This window comes from Archocentrus centrarchus, chromosome 5 (assembly GCF_007364275.1).
Source record: "Archocentrus centrarchus isolate MPI-CPG fArcCen1 chromosome 5, fArcCen1, whole genome shotgun sequence".
NCBI classification, from domain to species: Eukaryota; Metazoa; Chordata; class Actinopteri; order Cichliformes; family Cichlidae; genus Archocentrus; species Archocentrus centrarchus.
In genome coordinates, this window is record NC_044350.1 from 7,630,773 (window position 1) to 7,644,888 (window position 14,116).

General features: G+C 41.3%; 1 protein-coding gene across 5 annotated transcripts; it reads right to left on the reverse strand.

Annotated features, from left to right (window-relative positions):
- Positions 1 to 2,529: 2,529 nt before the first annotated feature.
- LOC115780095 (uncharacterized) lies at positions 2,530 to 14,080 on the reverse strand. Of its 5 annotated transcripts, none has more exons than XM_030729082.1 (17): positions 13,948 to 14,080; positions 12,869 to 13,458; positions 10,817 to 10,957; positions 10,549 to 10,684; positions 10,174 to 10,460; positions 10,004 to 10,086; positions 9,820 to 9,863; positions 9,468 to 9,608; positions 9,295 to 9,375; positions 9,185 to 9,205; positions 9,004 to 9,096; positions 7,857 to 8,018; positions 7,581 to 7,739; positions 7,386 to 7,466; positions 7,213 to 7,296; positions 4,488 to 4,580; positions 2,530 to 4,408 (listed from the first exon to the last, which is right to left on the reverse strand). In XM_030729082.1, the coding sequence occupies exons 2-17, from the start codon at positions 13,288 to 13,290 to the stop codon at positions 3,935 to 3,937; spliced, it is 2,502 nt and encodes an 833-aa protein (XP_030584942.1). In that variant the 5' UTR covers positions 13,291 to 13,458; positions 13,948 to 14,080; the 3' UTR covers positions 2,530 to 3,934. The 5 variants fall into 5 exon arrangements, with proteins under 5 accessions (XP_030584942.1, XP_030584941.1, XP_030584937.1 ...); XM_030729081.1 differs by having other exon boundaries at positions 7,213 to 7,293; positions 7,581 to 7,760; XM_030729077.1 differs by having other exon boundaries at positions 7,581 to 7,760.
- Between the last annotated feature and the right edge of the window lie 36 nt (positions 14,081 to 14,116).

The following is a 14,116-nucleotide window of genomic DNA, read 5'->3' on the forward strand; positions in this document are numbered from 1 at the left end:
ATTTGAGGGGCCAAACAAGAATATTGGATTAACCTCGACCGCTAATTTCAGAAGATTAAATGTGATAAGAAAATCCACTGTTTAATTGATATTTTGTCTGTTTGTTGTGTGGCATCTGCATCTGGAATCTTTAGCTGTGAGCTTTACAAAATGAAAAGACCTGGATATCCATGGAAGACAAGAGTGGTGGATGATCGCAGGATCCTTTCTATGGTAAAGGAATATGGGTCGCTCCATCATCAATACCTGCCACCTGACCATCTCAGAATTCCCTGAAAAACTTCCAGGGGAAAATTTCAGTTTCTCAAAAGTACTGTATATTTCAGGAGATGAAACTGGGGGTGTTCTTGGATGTTTTTCTAACCTTGTTAAAGTGAGCAGGGACCTGAATTTAATAACTTCTATAACTCCTGGCAACACATCATAGAGGTGCAAATATAAAGTGTGGTTAATTGTCAGTCAGGGTGACCCACAAGTACCTGCGTGGCAGCCATGATAAGAGCTGTTGATTTCTCTAAATAGTAAGGAATGGTGCTTTGATGCTTCCTTTATTATATCATTTAGCACAAGATAAGCTGAAGCACTCTTTATGAAAAGGAAATATGATACTTGCATCCCAAAATTCATAGCAACTCACCATCTGACTGCTCATGAAAATGATAAAACCGACTGTTTTGTTTTTTTTACAGACAAATGTTAATTGGTCGTTAAACCCACAGCTGAACTCTGAACATCACACTACATAACAAAATCTGCTTCTTGTCAAGGGTGGCTTGACTGAAAACATAGATTTATATAGATTTATATAAAGATTATGATATATATATGAACTGATAAATATATGTTAAGGTCTGTTACAGTTAGTATATCCAGTGTTGTACAGCTAGCCTTTAGGATTCATTTTTACTTGGATCAGCTGAGATAAGTGATAGATGGAGGGAATTTTACTTCAGTTACAGATATTCTAAAGAATGAGGTGGCAGGGAGTTACTGGTTCACTCCCCAGCAGGAAAAAAATGATAACATTTCTCTCATTTTATAGGCGATAATGTTTTCTTTAAAATTCCAGTCTTTGTAATGACCAGTTCTGGTTTATGTGAAATGCATAAAACAACAAGGTGAGAACACGCTGGGGTGAAGTAAGATGAATACATTGTACTCCAAATTCTGGACACTGTAGTTTGAACATGGCAGACATCCTCCGTCACCTTCTTTAGGAGTCTAAAGTAAATAAATGCAGTTTCTGAATTTCTTTTTTCGTCCTCTTAAATTCTTCTTCATACCTTTTGTTGACCTTGTGACCTTCTTTACTGAGGTCAAGGAAAGGAGATTAGGAAAAGGGAGGTAGGACGTAATTTTTTTTAGACTCTCTCTGTATTCCCACTCTTTGGCGATGTGTAAGAGTTCCAGACTTCGGGCATTTGTTGCATGAAAAGCATGCTCGACAGTCATTCAGTCTTTAAAAATAATTCTTTTTTCCTTTTATTATTTTTCAGCAGGACAGTAGAGCAGATAGGGAGAGAGAGCAGGAGCACGGGACCCCTGCAGGAGGTTTTTGGGACATGGATCACCTGCTCAGCCTGGTGAGCTGTAGCGGCACCAAAGACCAATTTCAGTTATTTTGATTGAAACATTAAATAGGGCAGTATATAAAGTGTCTGTAATTCATCAGAAATAAATACAATCATTTTGATTAAACCCTTACTAACTTCCACTCAGGAGAAGATTTAGATAGATTTATTATAAAAGGTAAGCAAGGAAGATTTATTATCTCCCTATCACCAGGCCCTAACCTAAACCTCTGTCCAGAAACACAAAAACACCAGCAATGTGGAAACCCAGCATCAATTCTTCAAATAAGTTTTAATTCAAAGACTAAATAACATTTTTTTTGCAAAGAATAATCCACTGATTCCAAATATTTCCAAATATGCACAATTACTTGAGGAAAACAAAATGGAAAAAAACAAATCGCATGTTAAGAATGCATAAAATTTCACAGTTAAAACTGAGTTTTTCCATAAAGGTCCCAACAGGTGGTGTGTAATGGGAGAAAAGTTAAATTATTATACACTTTAAGAAAACAATACAAATTATTATCAGAGGCCAAAGTGTTACACTACTCAAGAACAGAAACAGAACACTGTTTAAGTGCGTATGTCATCATCTGTACGATGATTTTTGCTACAACGTAAGGAAAGTGTGCACTCCTCTGCTTTAATTAACACGCTGCCAGTCACAGCTACTGTAACTGCCCCCCCCCCCCCCCTTCCTGGGTTTGAGCTCGAGAAAAGTTTGAATACATTCATCTTCAACAATGTTAGTAATGTTTTCCTGGTTTTTTGAGATCTTAAAAAAGTGTTCCACTGTTTTTTAGTGTCAAGTCTAAATACTGGGTCACTAGGGTTTTCATTAGGGATGATGTGAAATATTCTAAAATTGAGCTAAAATTGATAAAAATGGCATTACAAAAGTATTAACCCCAACAGAGTTAGGATTATACCGAGGTACTTTGATTTTTGTTTTTTGTTTTTAAAGGCATAACTGCATAATTGCATAACTGGAGAATTTGGAGAATATTCAGTTAAATATTTGACTTTTAATTTTATTGTATAATCTGGCAAATCATTACCTCAGAAGTCCTGAGTCTTTTTAAACTGTGGCCTGCTCCTACTTGGAGCTTGTGGGTCATACAAATTTAATGCAGTTTGTCTGTAACTCATTTTGGTCAGTTTGTGATGATATTAACCACTTTTCAGGTCCTTTTCTTCACTTTGACGCAGTGTTGAAAAGCACATTTTAAAAATAAGAAAAAGTTGAGTTTTGTGGAGTTTACAACACTTTTTTTTTTTTTAAAGCTCTGTATTGTCTAATGCTGGACAACAAAGTTATGAGATTAAACCTCTGAAAGTAATCGGACTTTTTTTTTTCACGGGAGAATATCGCTTCAATTTTTACGGTCAGATCAACTATATCACACCACATATGCTGCTGCTTGCTACGTATTCAGCCTACAGTTGAGGAGCTAACAAATCGTGGTTTACTTTACAATCAGATTAAAGAATAAAGAAATGGGATTTCAGCCCAGAATCAGCAGAAGCATTAGAATCCGTTAGGATGGCAATTCAACTATTTCTAATTAAAAAAAAAAAAGGTAACTTTGGCTGTTCCCTTATTTCCCAAGGGGTCACCACAGCAGATAGATCCACACGTTTGATTTGACACTCATTTTTATACCGGCTGCCCTTCCTGACACAACTCTCCCATTTATCTGGGCTTGGTACCGTCACTGGGAGCAAATGCAGCATGTCAAGTAAAACTAAGAAACGGAGTGTTAGTGACAACCATGATGATACTTGTGAATATACTTTTAAAAAATGTTTAAAAAGTGGTTGAGATGCACACTCGATTTTACCAAAAGGAATCTCCATTTAACCCATATATGGTACACATGAAACAGGTAGCATGACAGCAATGTTTATGCCCAACGCTACAGGGAATGGGCTGATTTCTAATGATATACTTTTATTTGTAGACTAAGAGCAAAAAAGGACTACTTAAATGTGGAATAATGGTAAGGAGGGTGAGGGATATTCCTCAAGTAAGAGTGTGAATCAACCAATAGCATACTAACCACACAGAGGGCCTATTGATTTCAGCTTTATCCAACACACTGCGAAAACCCTGACACATAACAGTCAAGTAGAAAAGTCCTACACCTACATAATAAAACATCTGAGAAGAAACACGCCTGGGTTATAATGTCACAGCTCCTGAAATGCCTTTGGTGATTCTTAAAATAATTTACAGTCCAGAGGTAAGTCTGTAAAATTTTGATATATCTCATCGCCGAATAAAATGGCAGCAAGTGTAACCAGAAAACCAGCACTCTCCACTCCGGTCACACATGTTTTAATTTCTGTATGTGATGAAGTTAAAGTCCATGAAGTGCTCTGCAGTTATTACAAATACCCACATTCTTCTTAACCAAGAAATCACATGTTGATGAGCGCTCCAGTATGATGGGGTCTTTATAATGTAATGGTTCTTTAGGGGGCATTCCCTGGCACACAGAGTACTTCTCCAGGCCCAAAAGCAGATTGACCACCTCGGTCACTGAGGTTAGGCGTGCTGGGTAACAGTCGTACAGCGGGTGGGTGGGAAGCAGCGGTTGCTTTTGGACAGTGACCTGATAGAAGAAGCCCGGGTCGATCAGCACCATGGTGTCGGTCATGCTGGACTGCTTAGAACACTGGATTAGCTGCAGCTGTGGGCCCTCCACCATTATAGCATACCATAGTATTGGCAGTACAGAGGAGCGTAAGGAGTCTAGTAGTTTCATGAGCTGGTTTTCTGCGTCTGCACCAGTCCCAACTGTGTTATCAGCCAAACTGAAGATCTGCGTAATCTGCAGACAACAAAAGAGTGAAACTACACAGACATGCGATAGCCTGTGGGGAGAAAAAACATCTCAGCGGGATGCTTACCATCGGCAACTCATCCTCATCATCTTCAGCAGCTTGCTTTGGGCCATCTCTGCCAGTTTGAGCTCTCTCTGCATCCCATTTGTTTTGCTGGTCCTGTGTTGACAAAGTTGGTCTCATGAGAGTGACAGCTCAACTCAACGCAATATTAAAAATACAAAACTATACCCAACCCACACCAAACTAAAAGTAAATCTTGCCTACAGATCAAATTGGGTCAGTTCATGTAAACAATTACAGCTTCCTATTTGCACTGTTTGCAGTAAAAGCTTTAAAGAGTACTTCACTAATTTAGCAGTGCAATACTGTAACACTATTGGACTTATGATGACAATCCAGTGCTTGTCTGTGGGATACCCCCAAACAATTTACCGTATTTTTCGGACCATAAGGCGCACTATCAATGAACGGGTCTATTTTCACACATAAGGCGCACCGGGTTATAAGGCACATGATAAAAACATATGTAGAGCGAAGCAAAAGCATCAGGTAAGTCCAACTTTATTCAACTCACTCACAATAACTCAGAATATTGTTCAGTTGTAACAAATACAGAAAAATACCCTCACATTTTAAATTCCTCATCTTCAGTGTCTGAGTTGAACAGCTGGGCGATTTCGGCATCAAGCATGCCGGGTTCTCTCTCGTCATTATCCGAGTCAGTCTCGCTGTTGTTACTGTTTTGTTTTGGTTGCGGCACACAGCAACCATTTAATTGTTAATAAAAGGGCAACTTTTGAGACAGCCAACAGCGAGTTTTGTTGCACAAAAGTTGGCAACAGCGCCGGCCGCTGATCGCTAGATTACGCACAAATATCCAGGGCAGCATAGATGGAAACAGGCCAGGAACATGTAGAATAAAATCCATCATCGTTTTCTGCGGTTTACTGCATACGGTTTCTATTTTTGGAACAATGCTTCCACTTCTTCTTGAATTCATCTCCGGCGGCTTTGGCTGCTTTCCACACCTGCTGCACCACATTCACAGCTTGTTCCTGTCTAATATCGTCAGTAGAGTCATTTTGTGAATCGATGATGGACTATTTTAGAGAATTCAATGAGGCCTTTGAACTGATCTGCCAGACCAGTTAATATCACTGCAGACCACGCAATGGTGCAGTGGTGTGGATGCCTCGGCCATCTGCAGTCAGACGGGAGCACTCGACTATTTGAAAAGCGTACACCCCCCATTGTACGCTTTATACGCTCTGGAATATTTCGATATTTATTAAACGTCCCTTACCAAAATCGCACTAAAAGATTTCGACATATTTTTGACCGCAGTGTACCACATAAAATTGGTTCAAGGTCAGTAAGCACAAGAAGAATTCACACATAAGGCGCACCGGATTATAAGGCGCACTGCCGATTTTTGAGGAAATTTAAGGATTTTAAGTGCGCCTTATAGCCCAAAAAATACAGTATGTGCCATGCCAACACAGCTTGCTAAAATTCAGCACTCCGCCTTCTTGTCCAAAGATGGTCATTTATGCCTTAAAAAAAATAAAGCTGCTGATAGCCGCGAAGCTAAATTTGAGGATTCAAATTCCTACCCCGCAAACCACTTGGTGATGTCACGCTGGCTATGTCCATCTTTTAAATACAGTGTATGGGATTTGCTCAATTCAAAATGTACAGGCTGGAAAAAGAATACTTTTTTTCAGCCTGCACATGGAATTATTAACTACCCTGTTATGTTTGTCAGATTGTGCTTGTCTATAATTGTGATCTGGAAGACGATCAGACCACATTTGAGAAATGCAGAAACACCTTTTCTAGCAACTGTATCTCTATGTATCCACCCATCACACCTCAAAGAGCTTCAGTGAAAAACATGATGTGGGAAATAGGAAAAACTTGGTGAAGGGTCAAAAAAATCTACACTTTGTCCTACACAGCCTTTACATAAGGGAGGGCCAAGCAAACCTCGACTGCTATATTTGAAATGCACTGCGGAAAATCAGATATGTTCATCTATCAACTGACTGCCAAAACAAGTGACCACAAGAACAAACTGAAGGACAGCCAAGAAAAGAGTGGTGACAAGTAGAGATCACCGACAGCTTGGCAGCAAAATGCAGCCCTTACAACAGATCACATTAACTTTTGCGGGTGGCGTCACGCCAAGTGTTTGAGACAACATACCGTATCATTGCAACATCGCTGCTTTATCTGTCCATGTAGAGGGCTTTGTTACATTTTGTCACCCTTCTGCCTTTCATGCTTCTACACTGTAAAATTGTAGTAAAGGCAAATATGCCCTAAAGCTTAATCTGAATGATGCTTTCAAATATTCGAAAAACAGCTAAGGACCAGGAGAGGGGCAAAAAGTCAAACCTGAGACAACACAAGTTGATACCAGCACATAAACCGCAACAAGAAGCAACAATCCCCAGATGAACACTTTACGGATTCAAACTTTATTACCAAACCTTGATTAAAAAAAAGCCTGATATAAGAAAATGAGCTGCCAGTGAGGAAGTGTTTGTAAGGATGAAGTGTAAATAGGAGGCCAAAGATGGCTCGTGATGAGTCAGGTTTGTGCCATCATTAGGCATTGGTCAGCAAGAGCTTTTACACAATCAGCGAGAAAAGTGCAACAATTTACAATCGAGCCGTAGGGGCATTTAAAGCAAACAGCTCAGAGAGCGTGTAGCCATTTGTAAAGATCAGAAAATGTAATCCATTTATTGTCAGATGCTGAAGAATGAGAATAAGTTAAACTTACTTGGTGTGGGCTGCTGTGGTTGCTGATGTGAGGGACTCGGTCCGACAGCCCATTCCGCGCTCCAAAATCTGAATTATTCAACTGCTGAGAGAAAACATTAAGTTGAAATTATATTTGTGTTTGAGATGAGCTGCATTTGTCAAATATTTGTAGGCTGTGACCTGATTTCAAACCTGCATAGATGATTGGTGGTTTCCCACGTTCATGTCAAAAGAGTGTTTGCTACCTCTCACGGGTGACGAGCTCCAGTTAATCTAGAACAGCAAAGCAAAGCAAAGTGGAAACCACAAATAATGGGGTGATGAGCTGCATGGACTTCAAAAAGTAATCACTGTAAGCAAAGAGGAAAGAAGTCATTGGGAACTCACTGGTTGTAAATTACTGTCATCATCTTCATTGTCAGTTAAATCCAAGCCCATCTGAGACCCTCGGCTTTTCTTTAAACCTGATTTGCGACTGTATGTGTAGTGAGGTCTGGGTCGGCCCGGCAGCATCGGGCCTTCTGGTCCGTATTCACCTTGTCCCATCTGGAAAGGCAGCAAATGTCTCTGCCAGATAAAAGCAGCGGAATATGCTTTAAACCGAAACTATATAACTGCTATAAGACTCAATGTCATTAAAAAATGCGACTGTCAGAGTCTTACCATTGCCTGTCTCTGACACTGACGTAGACGACACTTCTGCCTTTTCTTGTTGCTGCCCCCAAACTTGGGCTTGTCTATGCAGAAATCACACGTGCCGCAGTCTTTCCTACAGAGACAGGCCTTGCATTCTCCACAGGAACGCCGCTTCCGCTTTTTGTGCCACTGAAAATGAGAAAATTCACACAATTTCGTCAAAACAGCGAGACAGTTTACAGCGAGTAATCAAGCAAATAAATCACCAATGGTGACATCAGTTTGTCAAAGATGTGTGATAAGGAAGAAATATTGTGGTCAACGGGCATCTGCAGGATTAAAATCAAAATGCAAGTCATGTAAATATGCAAAAAGTAAGTTTCCTGCATGTATGCCGTTAATCAGCAACCACTACTGTAAAATTCAGTGTTTACATAATGAGGTGGTCGCCCTTTAAAAGAAGTTTAAGTGTCAAAAGACATCCTGGGTGAATAAAGATAAAACTAAAGACAAAAAATAAAAAAGATTGAAAAGTGGAAAAACCCGGTGGAGGTGCACGTGCAGTCGACTTTAATGTTCTTAAACCCACTAGTGTGATGTCCAACTGCGACCATGAGTGAGTAGTTTACAATCCACTGAATTAATGTTTGGAATCAGCTCGAGTGAAACAACACTCCCACTAATGTGAAACCATGTGCAGGGCTGGGACTTTCCTTTAATACACAGCACAAACAGAAATGCCATTGTGTTTGCCCACACTGGCTTTCCATTGTTTGAGGTTTGGCTAGAACTTCTTCTTCTGCAATAGCTTAATAACACCAGACCGGAGAACTGATGCCACCGATTGTTGATCACAATCCACCTAAAGCCCAACTTTTACATGCAGGCTGTGAATAGTGTTTGCATTTATTTGCACATTTTGGAAATTTTGCTAAATGTGGATAGAAACTTGGCTAACGAGTACACCAACCTGACATGTCTCTTCATATTATTTGGGAGAGGTTGTAAACATTTTGAAGAAGTGTCACTCTTCTACTACGAAACGTTGCTGCACTGCAGTTCCCAGAGATCAACATGAATGTGTGTGTGTGTGTGTGTTTGTGTGCAGTAGCCGGTGAGCGTGTACTGCTTTACACAAACATTAGAAAAAGAAAAAAAAAAAAACAGCACTCACATCATCGTCATCATCAGTCGACATGTCATCCTCATCATCAACATCCACGTTGACTGAGAAGTTCTCTGTGTCGCTGCTTTTGAGACTGGGGTGCTGTGTGCATAAAAGTCAGGGAAATTATTGCTATAAGCTCTAAAGGACGGTGCTATAAATAACAAATGTTGTATCAGAAAAGTGCTACCTGTGAATCTGTAACTTCACTCTGCAAAAATCAAATTAATATTTTAGAAAATACAGGAAACAAAGTAAAACAAAGTGCCAACGTTTTAGTCGATTATACAGAATTTATACCTGGAAACTCATGCTGTCATCAAATGTCTCAGGAATGTCATTGTAAGGCCTCTGCTGCATGAAGCCGCCGCTTCCAGGTCCCTGGAGGAATATACCGAGAAAGCAGCAGTGACGCTAAAGTAACTTAAAAAAATTATGAATAAATAATAATCAGTATGCAACGATCTGTTTACCTTGCGAATAGGACATATACATTTGCGTTTTCGGCATATGCGTTTCCGGGACTCGGGGCTCTGCAGCCCATGTTTGCAATTGGCACACTGCCCACAATTGACTGTGTTATGACATCCCACACACTGACCGCAAGGAATCCACTACAGACGGCATGAACAAGAAGAGAAAGACAGTTTGTTTATCTAATGACATTCATGAGAAATTTGTTTGTTATGACACATGGCAACAGTTTTTAATCAGAATTTCAAAGGAAAATGAACTGAAGTTAAGAGCATTCAGAATATTTGCATGCATCCTTGCAGCATTAGTCCAGCAGTCACAATGCTGCTCTTCCTGCACACAGCACTTTACCTTTCTGAAGCGAATCATTGGATGTTCTTTCGTCTTTGAAGCAACTAGAAGTAGAAAAAAAAACAAACAAATACACACACACACACACACAGGTAATGCACATGTTCAGTGAACTGTTTCCCTTTCATATCAGATTTAGTTTTGCCTCATACCAACAACTCTGCGCCCTCAGGCACCAACTTACCCCAACAGGTGGGACAGCAGGGCCTCTTTCTTTGTTTGTCGTACCACGTGCCTGTGAAGGAAATGCCACATCTGGCACAGATCCTGCAGAGACACATGATGACCCCCCGGTTATCACAGCAAGTTGACGCTTCCGAGTTATAGCGTTGTGTTACACAGTGACAGACTCACAGGGTGCTGTCCTCTGACCCGATCTCTCCATTTATGGACGGGAGCGGACGCGACTGAGATGACGAGGGAGCGGGAAGTCTGATTTTATCCTCGGAGGGTGGATCCTCATTTCGAGGCCCTTGAGTTGGAGTTCCCACTGTACTGTTCAAAGGGACATTTGTCTGACTGGAGTTGACATTTTTAGGCCCGAGGCTTGGGGTGAGCCTGTGATGAGAGTCAGGAGTGTCTGCCCCCTCTCCCCTCTCCATCCAGCTGGACTCTGAGGAAGAACGTTCGCGGACCTTTCTCTAAATGAGGACAGCAGACTGTAAGTCAAACAATAGAAATCTTCAATGCTTTAATGCTTAAAATGCAAAGAAAAAGACCTAGCGAGACCTTTCTGTTTCGAACTCTCGGGAGCGGGTTTTCGCTATCATAGAACTTGCCCGTCTTATACTCAAAGTTGGACAAGTCCTGTCCTTCCAGCACTGAAGCCAGCTCTACTCTGCTTCTCACTCGATCACCACGTGGACTGCAATGGAAACAAACAGTTACAACCACAAAAGAATTCCTGTTGACATTCAGTGACGTGCTTCAGGAGGACTATAAAAAGTAGCAAAAGTAACACGTCTGCACGGCTGAATTCCTTATTCCCTGTAGTTACCTTAAGTAATACACATCCGTCTGGCCAATGCTGGAGCCAGAGCGTCGAACGACCTCTTTGCGCTTCCAGCCCTCTCCCAATCCAGGCCAGTCGACCCATCCCTCATCAGGGTGTGATCGTTTACGACGAGGTGCTTGAAGCCTGAATTTAAAAGAAGACGTAACACACAAACATTTTATTAAAGTTTAGAGCAGACTGCACATACAGCACCCCGACAAACTGTTCACATAATAAGCTACAAATAAATATTCTTTTGACAGTAGCAAAGTTGCATAGAGGTTTGAAATGAGCTCAAAGGAATAAGACATTCAAAAGCCCTCTTTTCATTGGCAGCTCCTCTGAATATCTGAAACTACACTCCCTGCTGAATTCAGTCAGAAAGCTGGTACAGCATTTTTGCACCGCGCATCCCAACTGTGCTCGCACGCCAACTTAACATCTAAATTTAGTCCAAGAATAATTAGGATAATGCTGTTCATTATCAGATTACAGTACAAGATCTAAAACCTTTTCCAAACATGGGATAAGTAACATTGCTGGCTTCATCAGTTGGTTAAAGTGAGACAAATCTGTTGGCATTCACACACAAATCGCTTTTACGTTATTCCTCAGGACTTCTTTCAGACATACCACTGATAGTAATGGAAAGCAATCAATCAATCAAGTAAAATAGAACGCGTGAGGTTAGAGTTTTCTACAGCACGGCAGGTAGATTTTGGTAGTTATTTTAACAATTAGAGAGCTTGCATCCCATTTGAGGGAACATGAATACATCTACCCACACTTTAGTACTCCCAACAGAGCTGAAGATGGCAGCTTGGCAACATATGCAGTAATGTAATGTGCAAAAGTCTTGAGCCACCTCTCATTTCTTTATATTTCGCTTCCAAGGAGCCAGACTTTCTTGTATTTTTTTAGGGTGTTCTTGAGGCTTTCTGAAGGACACCCCTACTTAAAGGATGAACCTGTCACTGAATCTCTCAGCACTTTGTTACTAGCAGCTTGAGGAAACTGGAGAAGTGGATGACAAAAGAAGTGTCAGGTCTAAAATTTCTACAGCAGATGCATAGTATCTGAAAGTCATGTTCTTAAGAAAGAAGAAAAGAAGAACTGCGAAGACCTGACAGGACCTGAGAGATGCAGCTGGCTCTTCATTTGATCCAGCTACTGTTCACTGAAGCCTCATCAGAAATGGGCTCAGTGGGTGGCTGTCAAGAAGCCATTCTTACAGAAAGGAAACGGGGAGAAAAGATTGAGGTATGCCACATTACACAAGAACTGGACTGAAAATCAGTGGGAACATGCCTGATGAATAATTGTCAACATTCACGGAGGAGGTCAGGAGAGTGGTACAACAGTGTCTACAGCCATCTGCAAAACAGAGTGGAGGCTCTGTCATGGTCTGGGGCTGCATTTCAGCCAGTGGTGTTGGAGAGCTTGTCAAAATTGATGGAATTACGAACACAGAAAAGTAAGGTCAGATTTTGATGTACCTCGTGGAAAGTGTCTGATTGGCAACAACTTCATTTTTCAGTATGACAGTGATCCCAAACACACTGCCAATGAAGCATACCAAGATAGAAAAACACACAATGGAACACTAGGAATCATGGACTGGACTCCCCAGAGCCTAGACCTCAACATTACTGAAGCAGTGTGGGATCATCTTGAACAGAATAAAAGGCAGCCAACATCCAAAGAAGAGCTTTGAATGTCCTTCAGGAAGCCTGGAGAGCTATTCCTTAAGACTGCTTAAAGAAATTACATGAAAGCTGCCCAAGAGAGTTCAGGCTATGCTGAAGAATGAATGTGGCCATAGCAAACTGTTTGCACCTTTCTCGTAAAATATAAAGAAATTAGGGGTAGCTCAAGAATTTTGCACCGTACTGTATCTGTTTTAAGCAGTAATGTGACAGATCACCTGGACCTTAGCACTGCTTTCTGGAAGGGGCTTGAGTGATCTATTGCATGTTAGAGAAAAGTAACTTTGTGGGTGAATATTACAACAGCGTTACATGACCACAAAGGGAAATAAAACATTATTCAACCTACTGATAGATCTTTTTGAAGGTGCTCTCACTGCCAGCCACACTCTCGCTCCTTTCACTTTCTCCTGCCAGGCTCTCTTCCTCTGGATCATTTCTATCATTGCTTTCGGCATCGTCATCATCTTCAAGTGGCTCAAACCAGTCAACAGGAGGCTCGCCACCAGAAACCTTAGCCTCCTCTTTCTCCTCTGCTGCTTTTTCTTCTGCAGGACCAGCGCTGTGGGTTTCCTCTGTATTCACACCATCTGATGGTTCTGGTGCAGCATCGGAAGTGTTCTCTGTTTCGCTGCTCTTATTCTCTGAGCTTTGTCGCACATCATCTTCTACAGTGTCTCTCTCACCGATAGTCGTATCTGTTCTTTGTTCTGCATCTTCAGCTACAGTCTCTGTGCCCTGGAGTGGGCTCTCGAGGGTTTCCTCATTCATTGATGCACAAGTTTAAGCTACAGTCGGTCCAGAGTGATTCCCCGCAGATAAACTTTATAGGCGGTCTTGCATCCCATTTAAAGAAGCGTGTGTTCACACTACCCCTGGATGTCCTGGCCTCTGAGCCGTCAGGATGGTTGTAATCTGATCAGTTTGTCATGACGAACCCTGTGGGGGGGAAAAAAGACAGAAGCTGATTATTAAAAATGATCCAAGCAAGCTTTATGACCGATACAGCACGCACAGTTAACACAGCTAAATCGTTGTGTAACTGTAAAGTTAGTTTCGATGTAAAGGTATTCACAGTTATTAGCTTGCAGTCTAATGTAGCAATGTTAGCCAGCAAACAAAACGTTAGCGACACTAGCTAACCTTAGCTGCTAAGTGATGTTACTGCTTCAAGGTCTCCGATTCTTGGACATATAGGACGGTGATATGGTGACACGGAGGTGAGCGAGATCCTAAACAGCAATGTGTTATCAACGCTAACTTGGTTGAACAGAAAGCACTTAAAACGGGAGTAACGTTAGCCACCATTAGCTACTGCACACCTTCATGGATGATTTCTATGACGACAAACTGAAATTATTCCTGTTTTGAGAGCTATTTGTCGCTACCGGCCTACAAATGTGTGTGATCAGGTGAGCCCACACACACCTTTAGTGTAATATTCCTCAGATGCTTGGCACTCTAATTTCAACACGTAGCTCCCCTTTCACTTTACGAGGTAGGGCTAACGCTGATAGCTACCATACATCTAGCACTACGGAAACAGTAGCATTAAGCACCACCAAAGAAGGCCGAACATTCGAGATGGAAATCCCCC

Bases quoted from the DNA above. Each gene is read 5' to 3' on its own strand.
- LOC115780095 (XM_030729077.1), bottom strand. From the start codon at position 13,290: ATGAATGAGGAAACCCTCGAGAGCCCACTCCAGGGCACAGAGACTGTA. The intron at 10,958-12,868 runs GTAGGTTGAATA...TTTTAAATTCAG, and splicing joins ACCTTCAAAAAGATCTATCA to GCTTCAAGCACCTCGTCGTA. The intron at 9,609-9,819 runs GTAAAGTGCTGT...TGCCGTCTGTAG, and splicing joins CAATGATTCGCTTCAGAAAG to TGGATTCCTTGCGGTCAGTG.